This window comes from Dendrobium catenatum, unplaced genomic scaffold (assembly GCF_001605985.2).
Source record: "Dendrobium catenatum unplaced genomic scaffold, ASM160598v2 fragScaff_scaffold_186, whole genome shotgun sequence".
Lineage (NCBI taxonomy): Eukaryota > Viridiplantae > Streptophyta > Magnoliopsida > Asparagales > Orchidaceae > Dendrobium > Dendrobium catenatum.
The window spans coordinates 164832-190442 of NW_021318648.1; the positions used below are offsets into that span (position 1 = coordinate 164832).

Consider the following 25611-nt stretch of genomic DNA (forward strand, 5'->3'; position numbering starts at 1 on the left):
TCAAATCTTCCCAAATTGTTTCGGGCGTGGGTAATGGCAGGTACAAGCCTCCGAGTTGGCCTCCTGTTTTGTAGCTTTGACAAATGGGGCATCGTTCCACAAATCTCATGACATCTCTATGCAGATGAGGCCAGTAAAATCGGGAATGAAGCTGCAGTTAAGTGTTTGTCCGCCCAACATGTGCTGCCAGTCCTCCACAGTGAACGTCTTTTATTAGTTGAGGTCGCCAAGACGAATCCGGTATGCAAAGTTGGTTACGACGAAACAAAAAGCCATGTCGGATGGTGAACTCAACATTTGGATTGTCATTTTGGCAATTTTCCCAAACTGTCTTAAAATCCGGATCTGTTGCATATAATTCCTTTAAACATTCTAATCCAGTGATCTCTATCTGGAGTTGGGTAAGGAGCAAGCTGCGACGGCTAAGCGCATCAGCTGCAACATTCTGTTTCCCCAACTTGTGTTTCAAAACGAACGAGAAACGTTGCAAGAATAAGACCCATCTTGCGTGCATTCTATTAATGTGCTTCTGCTTGTTGATAAATTGAAGTGCCCGGTGATCGCTGCACAAGACAAACTCTTGGTGCAATAGATATGGTTCCCACTGCTTGAGAGCCCGTACCACCGCATATAATTCCTGCTCGTACACGCTCCATTTTTGACGAGAAGGACATAACTTCTCTCTGAAGAACTCCACAGGCCGGTTCTCCTGGCTTAATACAGCTCCAATGCCGACGCCTGAAGCGTTAGTGTCAACATGAAATGGTTTCTCAAAGTTGGGTAAAGCCAGCACCGGGGTGGAAGATAACGCCATTTTGATTTCTTCAAAACTGCTTGCCTAGTCATCACCCCACTGGAACTGCTTCAGCTTCAAACAATCAGTGATTGGTGCCATAATAGAGCTAAAATCTTTGATGAACCGACGGTAGAAATTGACGAGTCCATGGAAACTGCAAATTTCCGTGAATGTCTTCGGAGTTGGCCAGTTTGTAATTGTTTCCACCTTCCACCGATCGACTTGAACACCTGCAGCCGAGATAACAAATCCAAGGAAATAAATGGTAGAAGCAGCAAATTCGCACTTACTCGGGTTCAAGAATAGTTGATTTTGTTGTAGAACAGAGAAAATCTCTGTCAGATGCGCCAAGTGGTCGGTCAACGACGCGCTAAAGACAAGAATGTCATCGAAGTAAACTATGCAGCTGACATTCAAAAAAGGTTTGAGCACCTCCGTCATCAGCCGCATAAAAGTAGAAGGAGCGTTGCACAACCCAAACGGCATGACTCGCCACTCATAGAGCCCATGGAGAGTTTTGAATGTTGTCTTCCACTCATCGCCTGGTCGAATCCGAATCTGGTGATAGCCACTTCGGAGATCAAGTTTTGAAAATATAGTAGCTCCCGCCAGCTTCTCCAACAGTTCTTCTACTCGTGGTACCGGAAAACGGAATTTCACTGTGATCTTGTTGATGGCGCGACTGTCCATACACATTCGCCAACTTCCGTCTTTTCTTGGAACCAAGAGTGCCGGCACCGCACAAGGGCTGAGGCTCGGTTGAATTAGATTGTTTTTCAATAAGTCATCTACAATATGCTGGAGAATTTGATATTCTTTCGGGCTCAAGCGGTGATGGGGTAAGTTCGGAAGTGTTGATCCCGGCACAAACTCTATTTGGTGTTGTAGTGAACGGAGGGGAGGAAGTGTAGTCACATTATTACTCAATACATCCTGAAATTGCTTAAGCAGTGGCTCGATCAACTGACGGTCATCTTTGTCATGGCAGGGTGCGGCCTCCCGGATGACTAGAGCAAATAGGGGCGTATTTTCTTCACATGATGCTAGTAGCCCATTACCCGTGACTATATGAAGAGCTGGCCGTCCAGCTTCAGCTTTATTTTCAGTTCCCGTGGAGTGTGGTAATAAACGAAGCTGTTTTCCCTTCCACTCCAATGCGTAAGTGTTGGCCCTCCCATCATAGATGATACAGACATCAAATTGCCAGGGGCGGCCAAGAATTAGATGGCAAACATCCATCTCCACGACATCGCATAACACTTCACATGTATAGTGCCTCCCAATCGAAAACTGCACACGACAAGTCTCTGTAACAGCAATCTCCATTCCTTTTTTTATCCAACTGATTTTATAGGGCTGAGGGTGCTTCGTCGTCTTGAGCTGTAAGGCTTGCACTACAACTTTTGACACTACATTTTCCATACAACCGCTGTCAATAAGTAAGTCACAAACCTTGCCGGCGATGGTGCACTTGGTTTTAAATATTGAATGCCGCTGAGAATCCACGACTTTTCTTGGAGCCAATAACAACTTCTCTAATACAAATACCAAAGGCTCCCCCTCATCTCCGATTACATCCTCCACTTCCACTTCTTCCTCATGCTGGTCGGTTTCATCCTCACCTTCACCATCCAGTAATTGCAATTGTTGGCGATTGGGACACTCTTTAGACTTGTGTCCCGGCTGAAAACAACGAAAGTATTTGAGTCCTTGAGGCCGCGGGTAAGGGTTCTCTTTAAAGGGAAATTTGGGCTTAAAAGGAGCTTTGGGGTCGGAATTGGGCTTATGCGAATGAGACAATCCACTATTATCGGGTGGTAAAGGAGTCTTACGCACAGCTGTACCGAGCTGTTTTGATAAATCGGAAACGGTCTCCACAATCTGTCTTCGGTGCGTACCACTTCACAGATGACGTCCCAACTGAATTTCCGCCTTGAGGACGAAATTTACTGCCTGCGAGAGCGACCAAACTGAATTCAACTCCAATTTGTCTTGAATACTATCCTTCAATCCTCCGATGTATCTTGCCACTAACTGATTGGTCGTCTCGTTCAAATCATTCCTTGCGGATAAACTGTAGAACTCCTCTGTATATTCGCTAACCGAGCGATTGCCTTGGGTACAATGTTGGTACTTCAGGTATAGCATCTGTTCGTAGTCAGTTGGAAGAAAATGTCCCCGCAACAACTGCTTCATCCTCAGCCAGCTGCGCACAGGTCCGCGGCCCTCCCTACGGCGGCATTGTAATAACTGTGACCACCAAGCGTTTGCTCCTCCTTTGAGTCTACATGCCACGTACTTGACCTATTTTCCCGCTTCAATTTCCATATAGTCAAAAAAATTTTCTACTGACCTTTCCCAATCTAGGTAGTCCTCGATGTGCAGCCTTCCGTCGAAAAACGGAATATCCAACTTCACTCGGAACTCACCTTGGTTCCGATCTCGCCCAGCATAACGCCGAGGGCGACGATCTCCCAGTTCTACATCTGAGTCAGAAAATCCTTCTGGAATAAAACTACCACGATCCTCCTCCGAATCTGAAAGCTCCGAAAGCAATGCCAGACGCCGACGGCCTCGATTCTGATATCCCCTGTTTCCCTCAACTGGTGTGATAATGGGTGGCGCATGTCGTCTCGTTCGAAACGGAAGCTCTCCCGTTCGCGCGACGGGTGGTTCTCGGCGCACAACGGTAGCTAAACGATCCACAACAGCTGCTATTTCCTCTAACCGCTTCTTGACTCCAGCGTGCGCAGCCCAAAGTGCCTCCAGACTTTGGTTATCCTCGCTTGTCGCACGCTTGCTGGACTCTGCCATCTCTCCAAGCCACTGGCTCTGATACCAAAATGATGCGCTATGCAATGGAAGAAGCAGGTTCACAAGAGCTAAAACTAAGGAGGGCAATGGAACAGTAATGGCAAAAGCCAAAAGATATATTTCATCAACTAAGAGCTTCATCTTCTCCGGAAGAGAAGAAATACATAAAAGTTCTTTCTCAAAATGGCAACCGGCTATTTGGCAGAATAAAACAGACCTGCTCTAAACTAAATAAGGTAAGTTAGTTAGTGGAGCATCCACTACTAACGGAAATTTAAAATACTTAAATAAAACTGAAATAAAACATATAATAACATAGCTAAACCAGATAATACTTAAAACTGCATGGACGACTTGATGCACCGCATCACTTCTCTTCTTCTTGCTTGGTTCCCCTCTCATGAGAAATGAGGGGTCTATTTATAGATTTTCTGGAGTGGCATAGCCAGTAAATAGATGAGGGATCAGGGGCAAAATATGGAGTGGTTCGGATGGACGGCCGATATTGAATCCTTTGATCATAGACCGTTTATTGGGCATTTGAACGTTTTAATGACTTCAGAATTCAACCATCTTGGGCTCGTTGGATTTGTCTCGTCGAGCCGCTCAATTTGACTATAAGCTCGTCAAATTCGAAAACCGTTTGGTAACTTAAATTGTGGTACAAACTTTCCAACATCGCTTCAGGTCATTTATTTGGACTCATTTGGTCTTGGATTGAGTAGAATTTGATGTCGTTGGGTTTGTATTTCCAAGACGCTCAGTTTAACTATTAGTTTGTTGAAATCAGAGTTAAGGTGATCCCGGATTTAATTTTTAAAGTTTCTGGTTTGATTTTGCCTCGAGATTCGTGCCCGATCAAGATAATTTTTTGATGATATATCAATTCATTTCCATGATAAAATCTTTTTATATTTACAAAAATAAATTTAGATCCGACAATAAAAAAAGGTAAATTTATATTTTGATGATAGGAATAAATAAATTACATCAAATATTCCTTTATAATTTACTATTATAATACCACCATAACAAGTTTAATTTAGATTCAAATATAAGTAACTTAAAAGAATTATAGATAAAATTATTATTTAGAAAATTAATTTAACAAAATTATTATTTTTAAAAGTTTTATTTTATATAAAATATTGATATTTATCTCATATTTTTGTTAGATGAACTCAAAAACAGTACATATATAAAATGGACACAATATAATTCGCATTACAAAAATTAAGTATTTATTTGAGATAGCTTTCTAACTATTTATATTTTCAAACAGCAACAGCAATTTTATTTTATTATTATTTTTTTGCTGCCTCCTCGTAACATTTCAGAAATTTGTATGGTGGAAAGCCGATTTTTGCAACGATAATTGCAAAGCTGCTTTCTTCACACAACTTCACAGTCAACTTTATAAAACATTACAATCATCCCAAACAGACCCTAAATCTTTATAAATTTGAAGAAATTTATCATAACAACATTTGCTAAGATTAGCGTCGAAGATCTCGGAATTAGAAATCAAAGAATGCAACACTTAAAAAGCAAAGCAAGGCCCTAAAACTATGAAATAAAGACACTAAAGTTTGCAAATCATATGAGAAGCTGGTTTTAAAAGATTGAGGAGTTGCAGCTGAGGAGATGGCAGTTGGAAGAGACACCTAACAGTTTTATGTTCTGGACATTGATAGCATTAAACTGGTTGACCTTCTATTCTAAATGTGCTTATGGCAGCCAAATGTGCCAATCTTGATTTTGTGTTTTATCTTCCCCAATATTTTAAACTATTTCTGATGTTGAATGACCAACCTAAATGATGTTGAGATTATTTACACAATTTTTTTATTGATTTGTTGGGTAGAATACAGATTACTTAAGTATAACCTTAGACTTCTGGTTTTTTTCTTGTGTAAGTGCATTTGGGATTTATATTAGAGGATGAATTTAATCATAATGCATATGGTGTAAACAAAGGATTATATTACTTTTCTTTCATATTATTCCATTGGTCGTTGGTGGCAATGAGGCAATTATAAACAAAGGATTGGTTTGTTTTGGTGTAATTAGTGTCATTTTTGTTTTGGAACGTGAAAAAAGATGTCGGTTGTTGCTTGGATGCATACTTTTTATAAAATTGTATTTTCATATCTCCATTATTGTACCGATTTGTGAAGCTTTTTATTTTTGCTTCTCCGTTGGTAAAAGATAGTTTTGGGATCACAGATCAAACTTTGGGGGTTTTGGATTTGAGTATGACTTCGATCACAAAATGGTCGCCAAAGGGAACATGAAAGAGTGATTTGCAACCAATGTCAACCACAAAATGATCATCCACTATTATGTACTAGGGAAATAAATACTTTGAGGCAGGTTGGTCAATAACAATCGTAGCTAGTAAAAAAAAAATTCTTCTTTGTAACCGATGAATAATCACAAGAGAGTCGCATTCATGTAGCAAATAGGTCAAATTTATAACCAAGTCATGTTTTAGGACATATAAATCAATTAATTCATCGTATTAATTGCATATTGTTAGGCCATCAATCAACTCATATACCATACAAGTCTAAGGTTTTATTTGAGATAATTTTTTTACTGTTTTATTTTTATTTTTCAAATCACAATCATAATTTTTATTCAACTACAAATTTTTGATTACTCCAAAAAATTTTATGCTTAGAAGCTACTTTCAAAATTTAGCCTCTGTTTGAGACAATTTTCTTACGGCTTTATAAAACAACTTTTTAGTCCAATTTTTTTTTGAAAGAAGTGAAAAATATTGATAAAAAACTGTGCCAACCGAAGCCTTACTTTAATGGTCTCAAATGAAGCCTAACTCAAAGACTTATATCAAAATCATCCACCCAACACAGTGAAGCTAGATCATGACTTGCGAACATCATTTCATCAACACCAAAGAATGAAAGCAAAGCATATTTAATATTGCTAAAAATACTAAGACATACGCACGTACAAGTCTTTAACTTCAAGTAAAGTGCAGGCTGACATCTCACCCACCTCTTCTTCCCCTACCACCCAACGTAGACCTCAAGCGATCGATCGAGCCGCTCGATCGATCGGACCGCACCTAATACTCTCATCTCTCAACCAATATGTCATCGACCGCTCAACTCTCAAGGTGGTGACAGTTCCTCTGTATTATCTCTGCATCTCCTTAAGACCTTGCGCTCCTCTCTCTCTCTCTCTCTCTCAGTTCAGCATGGAGTCCACCGCCGGCGGTTTCGTCGTGGCGGCGAAGGAGGGTAGGGAGGTGCAGAGGGAAGTCGGAGTCTGTAGGATTTGCAGCGACGAGATTGGGTTGAAGGAGAATGGCGAGGTGTTCGTGGCTTGCAATGAGTGTGGCTTCCCGGTTTGCCGGCCGTGCTATGAGTATGAGCGGAGGGAGGGGAGCCAGACCTGCCCGCAATGCAACAGGCGTTATAAGCGTCTTAAAGGTTTTTTTTTTTTTTCTGATCAATTAAAGTCTGTGTGATTATAATAAATTTACAATATATATATATTGAATAATGTATTTCAATTATAATTTATTTTGATTTTTTTCTAAAATAATAGATTTTTTAAAAAAATTTCTCTTACAAATAAAATATGTCATTTTTTTCAAAAACAATAAATAGTTTAACAAAATATATTTTAAAGGAAAAATAATAGATTTGACAAAATAAATAAGACTTAGTCAAAATAATGAAATATAATAAACTAACATTTGAGTGATGACATTCAATTACCTATAATTTATTTTTTTAATTATTGATTATTGTATTGGAAAGTCTTATGCTTAAAAAAAATACCCCAATGTTGTAATTGTGAAGTATATTAATTTGTTGCGTGTATCATTTAATTAGTTAAATATTGGCTATGTAATAAAATGCCTTAAAAAAACTATGAATTTATAGAGATATTCTTTAAAAAATGTCTTCATAATTAAAATACTCATCAGCATCCTAAGCTCTTAAAAATGTATAAATAAACTTCATTTGGGATAACTTTCTTACTATTTTTTAAAATAATTTTTTAGCACAAAAGATTTTATATAAAAAACTTATTTATAAAGAAGTAAGAAAGTTGTCCCAAATAAAGTCTAAAGACTCGTATTGTTTATTAAAACGACTTTGTAGTATAAAATTTTTTAATTAAAAAAACTTTTATACTAGAAAGCTCTTTTAAAAAATCTTCAAAAAAGCTGTCCCAAACAAAATTTTTATTTGAAAGACTTTCTTACTACTTAAAACATCTTTTTAGTACATGAATTAAGGCCTCATTTGAGACTATTTTTTATTACTTCTTAAAAAAAATTTTAGTATAAAAATTAAAATTTTTGTACGAGAAAGCTGCTTAAAAAAGTCGTCCCAAATGAAGCCTAATATAAACGCACTTTTTAATATTAATTTTAGGAGTTATTTATTGAGTTTTTTTATAGAGATGATTAAAATGCGCGCAGGTAGTCCGAGAGTTGACGGAGATGAAGAAGATGAGGGTGAACAAGACGATTCAGTGGAAGATTTCCAAAACAACAGCAGAAAGAGGGCAGTACAGGATAATCAAGCATTCGATACGCAGTCGGTAATTATTTTTTAGCAGCAGATTATTAAATGAAAAATGGTTATTTTTGTCCGTTCTAATAGTAAATTAATATTTAATTTAGGATTTTTTTGGGCTCTATAAGAAAATACGCTACGTAAATCGCAGATGAATTAGCTATTTGTTTTATTAAATATTTTCAATAATTTCAATATATTTTTTAGTTGTTTTGAGATTTTTTGGTCTGTTTTTTTATGATGTGTTTGAAAAAAATAGAAAAGAAAAAAAAATTATTACCATAAAATTATAATGAAAGTTTGCAGCCGTTATTAAAATGCTGAAGTTGTACAAAAGAAATAGATTTAAGCTTAGTTTGAACGACTTTTTTATTATAATGTTTTTTTATTGCTTCTTAAAATTTTTTAATAAAATTTTACTTTAAAAGCAATAAAAAGTAGTCCCAAACATCTGTATAAGATAATTTTTTTAGTAAGATAAATTTTAACTAATTTTAGAAAGCTATAAAAAATTTGTCCCAAATGAAACAACGGTTTTTGCTTGAGATAGCTTTCTTAATGTTTTTTAAATCAACTTTTAGTACAAAACTTTTCTTGAAATCAGTGAAAAATAATGGACAAAAGTTCTCAAACAAAGCCTTAGTCATGAGTAGGGCTGTCAAAATTGAGTCACGGGTCAGGCTCAGGTCGAACCCGGAATAGATCCTGCACTAGTTGGGTCAACCTGAACTCGATTCATTTTTGCAAACTGGTTCGTTATTTCAACTGGGACTCAACCCCCATGGGTTGTCGGGAAGGATGACTTGACAACGGACCAGTGCGTGCATGGAATGATGATCGACTTGTCGAAGAAACTAAAAAACGACGGGTCTTGACAAGGCGCGTTTTTGCAAAAGGGTCAAAGCGGTTTGAATTTAGGTTTTTCAGGTCAACCTGAACCCGACCCGTTTTTTCAAACGAATCAAATTTGGGAACCCGAACTCGACCTATTTCGAGATCGCGTGGGATCTAACCGTCATCTTTTCGTGTTGTATCAAATACTTTCACCCCTAGTCATGAGTTGCTCATTTAGTGATTATAATTTATTTCTTCGCTATCCTATTTAAGAGTGGGAATGAGTCAAGCCAAGTTAGAGTCGCCTCTAGAATGAGCTTGAGCTTGCTTAATTAATCGAATTATAGCTTAGGTTTAATTCTAAGAGTTGCTAAAGGTTCATTATAAAGAAAGAGATAAAATGATTATGATTCAAATAATTAGTATGATAAAAATATAAAAAATTGGAAAATTATAAGATAAAAAAAAAAAAAAAAACCTTTGATATAATAAAACGAGATATAAATTTTTTGTAGGACATTTAGCCAATTAAGTCAAACTCCTACACAACATCACGTACGGAAGACTCGAACCCAAAACGTTAATAGTCAAAGCACCCAACCAACTGACCAAGTTTAGTTGCATTAAAACTTTTTTAATAATTCTACACTTGAACTCATAAATTCTAATATATTTTAAATGTGTTTTATATTAATATTTTTGAGCGAGCATGTAAAGTCAAAAATAGCTCAAACTAGATATGTTAGCTCATCGAACTCAGTTCACACTTACCCTCCTAATCCTAATATTTTCTTTAAAAAAAAAAGGCTGCCCTCTTTATATTAATGTGCCTAAATAAATTAGGTCGTAATAAAAACATAAATAAAATTATATTAAATTTTACTGTAGCGGCAATATTATAAGCCGATCGATTTATCTGAAAGAAAACTAAAATCTTAATATATTTTATTCTTCTATCTTCTTTCTAATTTCTGCTTTCCATTATTGAATTAGTTCTTCTTTAATTCCCACAATATGCTTCTCATATGCAGCTAAAAAGCGAGCAAGCTCATCAATGGAGGACCAATGTTGCAGCTTATTCTTCCTTTGGGAGTGGTAATTAATGACGATTAGGAGCTCATTACAATATTATTAAGAAGATTAATATGCATGCCCAGTTAATTAAGCCTGCAATTGCCTTAAATTCGCAGTTGCTGGGAAGGATTTAGAAGCCGAGAGGGAGATGGAAGCCAACATGGAATGGAGAGAAAGGTTGGAGAAATGGAAAGCGATGCAGGAGAAGAGAGGACTAACAGACAAAGAAGAAGAAGATGATAATGATCAGGAGATTGAAGAAGACTACATGCTGTGAGCTATCTAATCCTTTCACTTGCAGAGCCTGATTATCATTAGCTATAAATTAAAAGAAATGCAGTTTGATTAATCTAATTATATATGCCAATACTTTTCATGGAAAGAAGAAATAGAAATGATAAACTATAAAGGAAAATGGAGGTGTTAATAGCAAATGAGTAAGGTTTTATTTGGGACATTTTTATTACTATTTTTCGAAGTAATTTTTTAATAGAAAAAAATAAATTAAATTTTGTTTTAGCAAAAACCCCCCTTCAAAAAACAATAAAAAACTATCCAAAAAGAAGCATAAATTTATTTTACTTAAAAGTATTATTTTAGACCCCTAAAAATAAACAACAATTCACCTTAAAAGACAAAAAAAAGGAGAAATAAATATTGTATTATAGTAAGTGCAATAATATTTTATTTATTTATTTATTATTATAAATAGGAGCATAATGCTTAATTTAAATTAGTAATAGAATCATGCATTTAAAAAAAATTAAAAAGAAATAAACTAGCCAAACAGAATGGCTCATTCTAAAGAATTTGCCAAATGATTTGATGCATTTTGGTGCATTTAGCCTAGTTAACCGAATTAAATTTCACAAGTATTGTAGCAATGTGTCAAATTATTTGGCGCATTCTAAATACGTCAAATTATTTGATGCATTCAATGGAATGCGCTATTCTATTTGACTAATTTGTTTCTTTTAAAATTTTATTTAATATTGTATTTCTATTCCTAATTTAATTAAACCTCATGCTCCTTCTTTAATAAATTCCTATTACATATATCTTAAAATAAATGGTTAGTCTTTTAATCTTTTATTATGTTATCACAAATATTAAAAACATATATTTTAACGATAAATTTTAAAGAATTTTTGTTTCATCATCTAATATTATAGTTATTCAACTAATTACATATAAATATCTAAATATTTTACCTTTTATCATGATTATATATTTATATCAAATGTTCAATTTATTAATTTATTATTTACAAATCAAGATCATTTAATTTTTTATTATTTAAATATAATAAAAGAATAAAAATTATATATGACTATCTTGATATAAATTAAATCATGAAAGACTTCAATGCCAGTGTTTATCTTCAGATTAGTGCAAAATAAATTTTCTTATGTATAACATTAATCTCAAAGCAAATCCAATGGTACTAAAAAAAATTCATATGCAATTTTTCAATGTAAGGTATCTTACATTTTTTTTTTAATTTAATAAAAATATCATTGTAGCCTTAACTTAATGAGAATATCCAACTGAATACTTTCTCCATTATCTTACAATAGCTAGCTTCCTAAATCCCAATAAATCTAAAAAATATGCATTAATTGAATTTGCTTTAAGATTAGTGCGAGATAAATTTTTATGCCAGAAATACTAATCTCAAGATAAGATTTTGATAGGGATAATTTTTCTCACTATTTTATTTTTCAGTCACAATTTCTATTTGATTATTATTTTTTCGTTGATTTTAACAACAAAAATTATTAGGAATTTTTTATTTAAATCAATATATCTAATGTGATTTTTTTTCTACTAAAAATATCAGTATTTTTTCCATTAATTTATAACGAATTAATAAACTCTAATAAGTATATTACATTAATTTAAAAATAAATATAATGATTTTTCGAACCTTATTTTATAATAAACAAAGGAAGTTGAAAGCGAGCTAACAAGTTCTAAGCTTACTTTGTCAGCATGGCGGAGGCCCGGCAACCCCTATGGCGCAAAGTCCCAATCCCCTCAAGCCGAATAAACCCATACCGCATCGTCATCATCATCCGCCTCGTCGTCCTCGCCTTCTTCCTCCGTTTCCGCATCACCACTCCCGCCGACGACGCCTTCGCCCTCTGGCTAATCTCCGTCATCTGCGAAATCTGGTTCGCCTTCTCGTGGATCCTCGACCAGTTTCCCAAATGGTTGCCCGTCACTCGCGAGACTTATCTCGACCGCCTCTCGGCCCGCTTCGAATCCCGGCTCTCCGCCGTCGATCTCTTCGTCAGCACGGTCGATCCGCTCAAAGAGCCGCCGATCATCACTGCCAACACAGTGCTTTCGATCCTGGCCGTCGATTACCCCGTCGAAAAAGTCAGCTGCTACGTTTCTGATGATGGGTCGTCGATGTTGCTGTTCGACGCGCTGGCGGAGACGGCGGAGTTCGCGCGGCGGTGGGTGCCGTTTTGTAAGAAGCATGCGGTGGAGCCGAGGGCGCCGGAGTTTTATTTCTCGGAGAAGATTGATTATCTAAAGGATAAGGTGCAGCCGAGCTTCGTTAAGGAGCGAAGAGCCATGAAGGTGGCTAAATTACTCTCTCTCTCTCTCTCTCTCTCTCTCTCTCTGATGGGTCCGGAATATCCTAATTAATATTAATAAGATAAAACTTGACATAATGATATTATTATTATATTTTAAATAGCATAAAATAAAATTAAGTGATTTTAATTTATAAATAAAATAAAATTTCATTTTTTATGAATTTATTCTCAAAATAATTTATTATATATTATATAACAAATTCTTTCATTATTTTAATTTTTATTTAATTAAATTCACATTAATTTATGCGATTCAATTATAATGAATGTATTAATTATTATTAGTTGTATTAATGTTGATTAATTATTATTTAATAAATAAATATTGGTGTGTGCAGAGAGAATATGAGGAGTTTAAGGTGAGGATGAACTCATTGGTGGCTAAGGCGCAGAAGAAGCCCGAAGAGGGCTGGGTGATGCAGGATGGCACGCCTTGGCCTGGGAACAACACGAGGGACCATCCCGGCATGATCCAGGTTCCATTTTTTACCCATATAAATAACCTGACACGTATCAGGTGCCATACACCTGTAACCTGACACATTGATTCATTATGTTGTTAGGTATACCTGGGAAGCCAGGGCGCGCTTGACGTAGAAGGCAAGGAGCTGCCCAAGCTGGTTTATGTTTCTCGTGAGAAGAGGCCTGGCTACCAGCATCACAAGAAAGCAGGAGCCATGAACGCACTGGTATTAGCTTAATTACCATCATTAAGAGATGCTTTAGCACTAATTATATATAAAAATAGTTAATTTATTTAATCTGCAATAGGTTCGATGCTCGGCCGTGTTAACAAATGCTCCGTTCATCCTGAATCTGGACTGCGATCACTACATAAACAACAGCAAGGCCATTAGAGAGGCTATGTGCTTTCTAATGGACCCTCAGCTTGGGAAGAAGCTCTGCTACGTGCAGTTTCCTCAGAGGTTCGATGGCATTGATCTCAACGATCGATATGCGAATCGGAACGTGGTCTTCTTCGATGTGAGTACCCCTTACCTTACAATGATTGTGAAGTACAGAAATTAAACTCAGTAGAATTCGATATTTGCTGTAATCAGATCAATATGAAGGGATTGGATGGGATCCAAGGTCCGGTCTACGTCGGCACCGGATGCGTCTTCAACCGCCAGGCTCTCTACGGCTACGATCCACCCAAGACCGAGAAGCGCCCGAAGATGACTTGCGACTGCTGGCCCTCCTGGTGTTGCTGCTGCTGCTGTGGTGGCTCGAGGAAGAAGGCGAAGTCCAAAACCACGAGATTTGGCCTCCCCGACGAAGAGAGAAAGTCATCAGCTTTCAGCAGCATTCGGCTTTTCGGGAAGAAGAAGAAGAAGATGAAGAAGAATAAAGGATATATGGCGGCGGAAGCGACGCCTGGGAGCAGGAAGGGATACATGAAGAGAGGATTCGAGTTAGAGGAGATAGAGGAAGGATTGGAAGGGTATGATGACTTGGAGAAGTCGTCGCTTATGTCTCAGAAGAGCTTCGAGAAGCGGTTCGGTCAGTCGCCAGTTTTCATTGCTTCCACGCTAATGGAGGACGGCGGGATGCCGGAGGGGACGAACCAGACCGTGCTTATCAAGGAAGCCATTCATGTCATTAGCTGTAGCTATGAGGAGAAAACAGAGTGGGGCAAAGAGGTAATTATGTTCTATAGTTTTTGTTTTGCAACAAAATTTCAATTAGGATTTTCTGATTACATTTTAGGGAATTCAGTAGAGTTTTATAATTATTAAATTTTATTTGAAACGAGTAGAAAAAATATTAAAAATTAAATAAATTTATATTGTACTCATAAGATGTCAGATTGACAATGATAAAAAAAAAATTAAAGTTATTTGCTTGGCAATTATTGTTTCCTAAGATAATTAAAATAAAAAAAATCATATGTTTATATAGAAGTGCCAATAAATGATCTGACTCATCAACTGAATTTGGCCCAAAAAGCCGGGGTCAAATTGACTGATTTCATAAATGAGGTGAGATCTAGTCTAAAATTTTGACCCCTTTAATTGGCGAGATAGGGTCTAGTTGTATCACAAATTCTATTTTGAACTAAAAATGGCCGGTTTATTTTTTCACCTTAAATCATTTTGCTTATTGGTATGATTTTTTTATTTTTTATAATTAACCTAAAATCTAAAGCTAATAAGTTAAAAAAAAATTAATCAAATGGGTTATCGGGTTGGATTCCAATCATCTGGATAGTTCAAGTTCGCCTTTTGTCCGCTTATCTAATTAGGTCAACGTGAAACAATTCCTTATACAACTCTCCTTGGTCTTGTGTTCTGTGTAAGTTCGATCGTTGTCCCTTAATTCTCCAAAAGAACAAAGACCCTTTAACCTATTTTGGATTGTTTATTCTGCGAACACCTAACGCCGTCCAGAGACAACCATAATGCGTCAGGTCACCCCTTCGCTTGGTGTCGTGGCTCAGTACTGCTCGGTACTGTTCGGTACCACGGCTCAGTACCGCTGATGTGGTGTATTTTACTTGATCTCCAGGTGACGTTCTACATCCGAACTTCGCACAGAAATATTTCTCCCTATTTTGACACTCCCATGTTAATATTTGATATTCATTAGGATATACTTAGCCGAGTTTTTAACTAAAAAATGTATATTTAACATAGAACAATCGATAACTAATCTACTCCTATGTTTGGCCCCATTCATTGCTTTCAATTGCAGATCGGATGGATATACGGCTCGGTGACAGAAGATATATTAACGGGATTCAAGATGCACTGCAGAGGCTGGAGATCGGTTTACTGCACACCAAATCGGCCGGCTTTCAAAGGATCGGCTCCGATCAATCTCTCCGACCGGCTGCACCAAGTTCTCCGGTGGGCTCTCGGCTCCGTCGAGATCTTCCTCAGCCGGCATTGCCCGTTGTGGTACGGCTATGGAGGAAATCTCAAGTGGCTGGAGAGATTCGCATACACGAACACCATCGTCTATCCTTTCACTTCCATTCCTTTGCTTGCTTACTGCACCATCCCGGCCGTCTGTTTGCTCACCGGAAAGTTCATCATCCCCACGGTAATTATTAAGTAACTTGATTGGAATGAGATTATTAGGTGAAAATTATGGTTTTTGATTACTTTGGGTAAAGTTTGATTCATGAATAACAATTTACTGCATTGCAGCTGAACAACCTGGCGAGCATCTGGTTCATCGCGCTCTTCGCCTCCATCATCGCCACCGGCATCTTGGAGCTCCGCTGGAGCGGCGTCAGCATCCAGGACTGGTGGAGGAACGAGCAATTCTGGGTCATCGGCGGCGTCTCAGCCCACCTCTTCGCCGTCTTCCAAGGCCTCCTCAAAGTCCTCGCCGGCGTCGATTCCAACTTCACCGTCACCTCCAAAGCCTCCGAAGACGCCGACTTCGGCGAACTCTACCTCTTCAAGTGGACCACTCTGCTCATCCCCCCCACCACTCTCCTCATCATCAACATGGTCGGCGTCGTCGCCGGCGTTTCCGACGCCATCAACAACGGCTACGGCTCCTGGGGTCCTCTATTCGGAAAGCTTTTCTTCGCCTTTTGGGTGATCGTTCATCTCTATCCTTTCTTGAAGGGATTGATGGGGAGACAGAACAGGACGCCGACCATTGTCGTGCTTTGGTCTGTTCTTCTGGCCTCGATTTTCTCTTTGGTTTGGGTCAGGATTGATCCTTTCTTGCCTAAGCAGAAGGGTCCTGTTCTGAAGCAGTGCGGCGTTGAGTGCTAATTAATTTGCCATGATCACAATTAAGAGGTGCTTTGTTGATGGATTAATGGACTAATTTCTCTTCTTTTTGTAATTTTTTTTTTGTTTCCTTACATTTTGGATTGGATGTTTATTTGTACGAGGGTGTATCATGTAATATTTCTTGGATAAATGTTATTTTTGAAAACTTTGCTCACGTATTGTTGTAAGATTGAGATGATCCGATGTCATAGTAATTAGCACTCAACGCCATGAATGCAATTAAGAACTTGAATGATCTTAGGTCTAAGCAGAATTGTTCTGGCACTGGAAAAGATAGTATTCATATTCATAAAAGAGAAATCATATTCATAAAAGATGTGATGTGGCTTATCGTGGTACTGGAGCACATCTCAATGCCATCATTCCATTTAACCTACAACCTCCACTCCCTCTCTGCCGCTTTTAGCATTATTACTTTTAGTTATTGCTTTTCTGTCATATGCCAAGTAGTGTCCAGCTCAACTTTAATATTGCTATTTTCATATTTCGTTTTATTAGAGTATTACTTATGTACTAGTGGGGAGCAAGAGACAAAATAGAATTGAATACTGATATTTGAGCTTTATACCTATTCTCCTTCTATTCTACCCTTCTTCTTCTTCTTCTCCATGTTCTTCTTCTTCTCCCTGTTCTTTCTTCTCTGTTTTCTGTTCTGTGCAGGTTTGCTCCGGTTTTCACACCATTTGGTATCAGAGCTCGGTCTCGAGCTTAATGGCGGAGGGAAGCAAACGTCCGACAATCAAAGAGGATCGTAGCTTGGAGGCAATGTGGGCGATGCAAGCAAACATTGCTCGTCACCTGGAAATACTTACCACTGAGTTTTTCCGATTCTCTATGGAAATGAAGACCGAGATTCAATCCCTGAGGACGAATTGAACACAACAGGCGGTTGGCAGACCAGTTCCGCCGGCAACCACACCGGCACTGCGTCCACACCTTGGCTGTCGACTCCACACAACCATTCCAGTTATCTCAGACTCAGAGGACAATCGCGAAGGGTTCCAAAAACAACTCCAGCACGATTTGCCGCTTCCGCATCCGCAACACTCGACATGTGATTCTCTATCCGACGAAACAACCGCCGATGTCACTTCTCCATCGCCGCTCGCTCCTAATATGTTCATCCCGGCGTCTTCCTTTTGCTTCCTCAACAAGTCCGTGCAATCGGTCCCACTCCAGCGAGATTGCAAAATTGCTGTTGAACCAGAAGAAGCAACCGCCATTGCCACTCCACATGATCACGGTCCGGCCCCGCTCAGCTCCCGCAATACCATGCCCAACTCCACGTTTGAAACCACTGATAAGTCGTTTTGTGAAGTCGACGACGAGAAAAATCCTCCATTCACTACAGTCAACAGTAACATCGAGAAGTCATCATCTAGTTACGTTGAGCTACTTACAGAACAACAACCGCAGCTCAACGTCGATTTCAACCCCATCGCTGATACTAACATCGTCGAGGAAGAGCGATTTGTGGGGGCTTCTCTACCTCCCGCCCGCACAAATTGACCTCTGACTCAGATCCGCGCGCCTCCAGCGTGCCCAACCTTGTTTTTGCTTCCAGATTCGCAACATCCCTCAACTTCTTCTCGCCACCCGGTCTGCAATCAACCTGCGACCCAAGCCCACGATCCAAATCCACTCCAGCGTGATTCTACGACAATAGGAAGTAATCAACTGATTACCAGTTCGGACAAAGTCAAGCCTGATGTCATCTTGGTCGATTTACATTTCGATATATCAGATGATGCCATTGACAAAGTAGCGCATATGTCAGGCAAATTTATATGGATCTCCAAAAGTAATCATTTGGGTGTTGTGCAATATGATCGCGGCTTCTCTGCTTTTTCTACCCTCGACAACAAACGAAGCTTCACCACGTCGCACTTTACAATAAAATTGCCATGGGCGAGAATGCTGCACTTGCCGTTAGTGGAAACGGACTTCAATCCAATGCAAAAAAACAATATTAAATTACGCTTGTCCAGTAGTCTGGAGTTTGCAGAAGTGAATGGGAACGTGATGAACGATGCTGGAGAAGTTGAAATGATACCGGCAAATACCACGACTAATCGTGAGCAAAAGCTAGTCAGGATTGATCCATTCGACTTCGAGATGCTTGGGGTTCCTGGTGTCCAAAGGCATGATTATGATGACTTTAATTCAAAGCTATCAGAACTTCTCTTTGGCCAAATTTTATTTTCAATAATAAGTCAAAACGGATGGTCTAACACAGCAGAGTCAATGGAAACACAAAGCCTAGTCTCTTGGAGCACGATGACAAATGCACACGTGAAGCTTGAAATTGCAAGAAATTATTATGGAGATGAGGTTTTTCAGCACTTTAGAGGTGCCATTCGTAATGGCTTTGAGCCATTTGCCTATATTTCCAATGGTTTAATGAGCCTGCATGCTAAATGTGGTGACATCAAAAGTTCCAGTAAAGTGTTTGATGAAATGGCTGAGAAGAATCTTTTCTTATGGAATGCCTTAATTGGTGAGTTCAATAATAATCATTTGCCTCAAATGGCACTAGAGTTTGTGGATGGAGTCAGGAGCTTATTATGCGATTCTAGATGGGATAAAGAATCAATTCCAAGTGCCAATTATGTTGTTATTGCTATTAATGGAGGCTTGCAAATTTGTGGAAATCCAAAAGAATTCAATCGACTGATGAACAAGCTTGCGGATATGTTTAAAAGACGCAAAATCTTCGACCCAGGAGGATTGCTTATGCTCTCTCACACTCCTCAACGGAGTTAAGTTCTATAGACGGAGGTCGTGAACCGCACCTTAAGTAACATGCTGCGTTGTTTGGCTCATGTGCATCCGAAGAAATGGGACGATTACCTCGGCCAAGCTGACTTCGCATATAATGTTATGACGAACCGGTCAACTGGGCAATGCCCGTTCAGCATTGTATATACTAAGTGACCTAATCACTTAGTGGATGTAGTCGTTTTGCCACAATGCAAGAGCAGGGTAGCAGCCATTACTACCGAAGCTTACACTAAAATGCTACAAAGTGTACGGGACAAACTAGAAGCAGCAAATCACACTTACAAACAACAAGCAGGTATGGTCCAATCTATTTCCTCAGGTGAGGAATCTTCCACGACCGGGGAGACCTGATGTGGCTTATCGTGGTACTGGAGCACATCTCAATGCCATCATTCCATTTAACCTACAACCTCCACTCCCTCTCTGCAGCTTTTAGCATTATTACTTTTAGTTATTGCTTTTCTGCCATATGCCAAGTAGTGGCCAGTTCAACTTTAATATTGCTATTTTCATATTATTGACCTCGATTTTCGCTCGAGTGCCCCCGAGTACATTCGATCGATGCAATTGATCATCTTCGAGCCCAATTCAAACTCGTGTCGATCCGAATTGAGTCAAATTAGATTCGATCATGTTTAATTTGTTTTGACTATAACTAGTTCAATTTGACCCAAATCGTCTTTAATTTGATTTGATCAAATTGATCGAACCTAGCCTAATTCTAAATCAAGTTGATTTGAATCAGACCTAACTCAAATCAACCCGGATTAATCCTAAATAAATTCCAATTGGCTTTTGACTCAATTTGAATAGTTTCCTAAATCTAGTAAACGCGCCGACGGCTGTGATCAAACAAGAGCCTCGTTTCAGCTCAAATCTCGCGTTTCAGACGATTCGCTGAGATGGGAGCAGGCCTCGGACAGAGGCGAAGCTTCGATGTTTGGGTATAGAAGTACGAAAAAAAAAGAGTTCTAACGGGCGGCGATCTCTCGCTCTCTTTTTTTTTTCGCTCCCTCTCTCACCCTTTCTCGATCCCTTCTGCTCGCAGAAGCCCTAGACGGAGGCCGTGTCCTCTCTCTCGGCATGATTCTTCCTCCTTTCTCTCTCGGGTGATTCCAGGCAGACCTCTCCCTCTCTCCGTCTCCTTGTGTTCGGACAAGGACCGAATCTCCTCCACATTTTTCCCTATGTTCGCGTGACCTGGTCCAGGCCGAAGCCCCTTTATACTCCCGCCTCCCCTTGTTCGCAGAAGCCAGGGAGCCGAGGGACGTCTCCCTTCTTCCTCTGGTTGCTGCTGTTTGCCTCCCCCTAACCGAGCCCAAGGTTCGTTCGAACTCCAAGACCCGACCTCGATCTCCTTCTCCGAACTGAACCCGTGAGGAACCCCCTTTCTCCCGTCTCTCTGGTTCACGGCAGACCCGAAGGCCGAACCTTCTCCTCCATTCGGTGTCCGGTTCGTGAACCCCAAACAGAGCTGAAGCCCCTTTGCCGACTTCCTCCAAGCTGCAGGTAACCTCTTCCTCTATTTCTTCTTTCTTACCTACTCTTTCTTCTTCCTTCTTCTTCTATTCTTTCTCTTCTTCCCTTGCTTTATTTCTTCTCCTCATCTAGCTAGTATTTCTTCATCAAAATGAAATTGAGATAGTTTAATTTCTGTTAAAATGAGCTTGGCAAAGTCATTCTCTGCTATCTCTTTTTGTTTAGTTTCCTTGTGTTCATTTGGGAATCAAGTGATGCTTTAATCCTTTTTGAAATATGGAGATAGTTATTGCTTGTCATAAATGGTTTTATGTGTTCAAAGCGCATAACTATATGATGTATGCTAGCTATATCTTTTTTAGAAATTTTAGGTGTGAATGGTAGCAAATCTTGAAGAGCCATAATGTTTCTTTTCTAAAATATGCATGTCAAGTGTTTGACAAAATGTCTTTAAAGAGAGATTGTGATATTTGCTTGATAACTCATGAAGCCTAAGCTTGCACATGAGGCCACTCAATCAAGTTTCTTTTGGTGAGTATACCTAGATCTAAAGGTCTCATACATTTCTAATGAGTTTTAACTGTGCTTGTTTGGAGATTCTTGAAGCATGTAGAGCTATTTAATCAAGTGTTGGGTGGAATGTCACTAGAGGAAAGAAATTTGATTTCGTTAGGAAATTTAGATTGGGTATCATAAATGTTTAATTTCATATCTTGATTTGGTGAAAAGATAATATGAAACAATGCTTTATGCTTATATGAAACTTCATGTTTTTTTTTTATTCTCATCACTTTACTTGTTTTCTTTGCTAACAAAACTTGTTGTTGAAAGTAAAACTTAGCATGAAAAGTGTAGTGAATGGGTAACTCCATTCTATGTTATTCGCATGAGTTGGTGGGATGTGACATCATGGATATATTTGGTTTCATACTATGTGAGGTTTGGTAACTTTGTTGGACAACTTAGATCATCCCATTTCTTGAGTACCAGTATATGCAAATTTGATGCATGAGAGTATTTTGTTCATGTTGTAAAAGTATTCATGTATGATGCCTTCACCATTGTCCCTTACTATCTAGTTTTACTAAGATATTTGGTTATCAAGTGCTATTTTAATGTTTTCAAGGAAATATGAAATCATTATTAGCCATAGGTAGTCTCATGAAATGTATGCTAAATAATATGTTAGTTCATGTTACTTGTAGGAAAAATTTATTTGTTTGATATGTATGCAGAACTTATGCTTCTTTATTACCATTCTTATATGATAGATGATTTGAAATCCCATGTTTAAGTTGTTAGAGATCATAAAAAAAAGGGTATGTTATTTATGGTTGAAATATGCATGCAAACTATTTGTGATAATGCCTATTAAGGGTTGATAGAGTTTTCTTTGATAAAAGTGGGAATTCCATGAGTTTCTTCGAAAGGTTTGCATCGCCGGCATAAGTAAATTTCATATGGTTTGTGTCCTCTCTTCTATGGTTTCTACAAAGCATAGTTAGTAAGATTTGTGAAGGCTTCAGACATTTTATGAACTACATGAAGGTGTTGTGAGCTTACAAGAAAGCACTATCATATTCATATTTCTTTTAGTCTCATTTATTTTATTCTCTTTCCTTTTTCAAACAATGGCAACGATTATGTTTGGTGAATTGCTCTTGGAAGAGCTATGGTGTTTGTGGTAATGCTGGATAGGAAGATACATGCATTTGGGTGAAATAAATAATGATGTGCAGTTAACCTATTTACATCCCCTATTATCTATGCTTTGTTTGGGAATCTATAAATTGCTATAAAACAAATGGCTTGGTTATTTACATACATAGTGGCTTGCAAGTTCCTCTCATCTATTGAGATATGTTTGCTTACTATTCATGGATGATTCACCTCATGAGCACTTTTGTTACATGGTTAAAATATCATGAATGTTATTTTCAATCACATTTTGAGTGTAATTTGTTAGGGAATAACTTAAGTGTTTGTAAAGGAATCCATATGATATTGATCTTTAGTTTGGGCTAATTTGAGAAAAAAAAACATACTTTTTGTTTTATCTCATTTTACTTTTTTCTTCTCAATAATATAGAAACATGTTTCAAACCTTTGGCAAGTATTGTATGTTTGGCACAAGAGCATGTTGAATGACAAAGTATTTGTAAGTTATGGTTGAATTAGAGAGATTGTATGCATATTTTGATCACCAAATCATATATTTTTCAAGTAGAGATTCATGGTTCTAGTGGTCGGATTTCTTTACTTTAAGTCTATGTTATCTTGAAATAGTTTTATGTGTATCTTTTGAAAGGCAATAAGGAATGAGATATATGACATGTGTTGTTTCTTTTTGTGTTCATGAGACATAATGGCTTAAAGCAACCTACGGCTTCTAATACTTGTGGTCAATTTGTAGAATTAATTTTTGTGTTCACCCTTGAAGATTATCCATATCTATGTCCCATTTCATTCAAAACTAAAAGAACAAAAACTGATTTTGATATGTTAAAAAAAGGAGACAACAATAGCAGCTTCCGATTTCTATATGCCTATTAAACGATTGCTTTAATTCCTTTTCTGTGGTCATAGATAATTATGTTGTGGATGATCTGGCTTTGTCTTGAGAAGGTACATTCACACCATAGTGATATTAGTAAGGATTACTACTATGATTCCCTCTGTAAGCCATTCATGAAAATCAATATCATGTGATGTAGAGATTGCTAGTCATGCCAACGAGCTTTCATATGTTTTTCTTTCTCAATACCAAGCTTTCATAAGACTTTTACGAAAGATTTTGTAGTGTGGTTGAAGAGTGAATTTATGTATATTTGAATGGTAATATCATTGTATTTAATGCAAATGTGGACAAGGGTATCGACATGGGTAAAGTCATTATACTCATTCATGCTTATGTCAAGTCTACATCATGTTTTGCATTATATGGTGGATTGTTCTCTTTATGAGTTTGTCAATGTAAGCATGCCTAGTAAAGTTCAATTATAATTTCACTAGTGTGAATTGTAGGAAGTTGTTTTGCCCTTTATCAAGGTATGCATGCAAGGCATTCGTAGTAAGGCTTGTTAGGAAAGGTTACATGTTTGTATTGGTTTGTTATCATAAGCTTTATTTAATGTAAGCCAAAGAAGTGGATGAGTACAAAAGTTCTGTAACTTCCTTTTACATACATTCATGATTATTTGGTGCGTCTTCTTGAGGTGGGAGAACATGTATATGTTTTATGATTTTTATATAAGTCTGATTTGGTGTGATGCAAATTTTATGTTGGATATAGCTTTATGCGATACGAACTGTCATGAGCATGGGCATTTCCTTCACAATTTCTTTCTAGTAGAAATGTTGAATATATGTTTCACAATGATTATCTTTTTCTAGAATGGAGGTACTTGAATAAACTTCTTTCTTAAAATGAGCAACAAGTTTTATTAGTTCCCTTTGTTGAATTGAGATGAGAAAGCTAAAACTTTTTATCATTGAACCTTTTAAGTTGAGATCACATTACTGAATTCTCTAACAAGCCTTATGTTTCATTAGTTTCATATATTGAAGGTTCTCTCACGTATGGTTAAAAAAAAAATACTTTGATTAGAGAATCTTACATATATGCTTGCACTTATACAATTCTTACACTTAACCTGTTAATGCCATCATGAGGGTTTGTTAGTGAATCTCCATATGCATTATGATCTATTTGTGAGCTTCACTTGATTTACTGAGAGCTCGGCATGTGCTTTATAATTCCATTTACAACTCTTAAGAACATATTTCCCTATATGCATGTGACTTTTTTTAGAAGATTGTACACAATGATTTGGAGTATTTCTTTTACGAGGAGTTTGGAATGAAATATTTTGATTCGTCATCTTTTTACGAAAATCAATGTTTGATGTGTTTTGGAAAGTCTTTTGAGTTTCTTTGTGATTAGAGAGCTTTATAAGTATTTCTTTTTGTTTGTGTCGAGAGGTTTCATGATTTTTCTTGTGTTGCAAACTTGAGAATTTGCTTTTGTAAAAAAAGTCTTGATTTGCTTATGTTGAGATGATTTATCATTGGTTTTAATTTGGTTTTGTTTTAAAAGGTTTTATGCGACGAGTTTCATGAACGCTTTACAATGAGAGGTTTTTCTAAAACTTTCTTGTTGGAAAGCTTTATGGATCCACCCCACTCCAAATGAAGAAAAAGGCACTTGATTATGGGTTGTTGGGTAGGATTTTGTGTCAAAGAGGGGATTTTCGTAGGTGATTTTTGTAGAGTTTTGTGTCAAAATAAAAAGAAAAAAAAGAAGAGATTTTGATAAATGATTTGTGTAGAATTTCATGTAGCTTTTCATTCAAACAAAATAAACAAAATTCATAAGTTAGACTTGGGTTTAGCAACTTTTGTAGAATAGATTTGTGTTGGAGAGTTCTCTTAATCTTTTTTTTTTTTTTGGATGGGATAATCTACCTTGCATAAGTTTTCTTTTTTTTTTTATTTATGTTTGCCCTTTAAAATATAAGTTTGAAAGAATGTGATGGGTAGAAAGAGGTAATGCTTTAGGTCTAGTTTGTTTTCTTTTTGGAACTTGAGCTTCCCTTGTTTGCCTTGAGTTTGGTAGGGAATAGGTTGGGTAGTAGAGTCGGGTTTGTATCAAGTGCCTTATTTGGATTGTGGGAATAACAAAGGGCATTGTTAATGTTGCTTTAGGATACACTTGTCTTTAAAGAAGTGTGTCCAAAACAACAATGCCAACATCCTTTTTTTTTTCTTATAATTTTCATTCTTTTCTTTCTACTGCTTTACTATAGATTCCTAAGCCTAGTGACATATGTACGAAAGTCCTAAAGGGTTAGAAAACAAAACCTCCTTTTAATCCTACAACCTTAGTGACACCTAAGGACAAAAATTAAGGA

The 25611-nt window shown here is 37.5% G+C and overlaps 3 protein-coding genes across 3 annotated transcripts; 2 read left to right on the forward strand and 1 right to left on the reverse strand.

Annotated features, from left to right (window-relative positions):
• Positions 1 to 838: 838 nt before the first annotated feature.
• On the reverse strand, positions 839 to 3751 carry LOC110096287. The gene is made up of 3 exons (XM_020822158.1): positions 3150 to 3751; positions 2747 to 3026; positions 839 to 2644 (listed from the first exon to the last, which is right to left on the reverse strand). The coding sequence occupies exons 1-3, from the start codon at positions 3749 to 3751 to the stop codon at positions 839 to 841; spliced, it is 2688 nt and encodes an 895-aa protein (XP_020677817.1).
• A 3082-nt stretch (positions 3752 to 6833) lies between these two features.
• On the forward strand, positions 6834 to 10106 carry LOC114579149 (cellulose synthase A catalytic subunit 7 [UDP-forming]-like). The gene is made up of 3 exons (XM_028692915.1): positions 6834 to 7068; positions 8073 to 8194; positions 10035 to 10106. Exons 1-3 carry the CDS (start codon positions 6834 to 6836, stop codon positions 10104 to 10106), a joined length of 429 nt encoding a protein of 142 aa, XP_028548748.1.
• On the forward strand, positions 6844 to 16420 carry LOC110096275 (cellulose synthase A catalytic subunit 7 [UDP-forming]). The gene is made up of 11 exons (XM_020822139.2): positions 6844 to 7068; positions 8073 to 8194; positions 10035 to 10098; positions 10194 to 10350; positions 12069 to 12666; positions 13025 to 13162; positions 13250 to 13375; positions 13458 to 13670; positions 13748 to 14329; positions 15381 to 15731; positions 15839 to 16420. The coding sequence occupies exons 4-11, from the start codon at positions 10226 to 10228 to the stop codon at positions 16418 to 16420; spliced, it is 2715 nt and encodes a 904-aa protein (XP_020677798.2). The 5' UTR covers positions 6844 to 7068; positions 8073 to 8194; positions 10035 to 10098; positions 10194 to 10225.
• The last annotated feature ends 9191 nt before the right edge of the window (positions 16421 to 25611 follow it).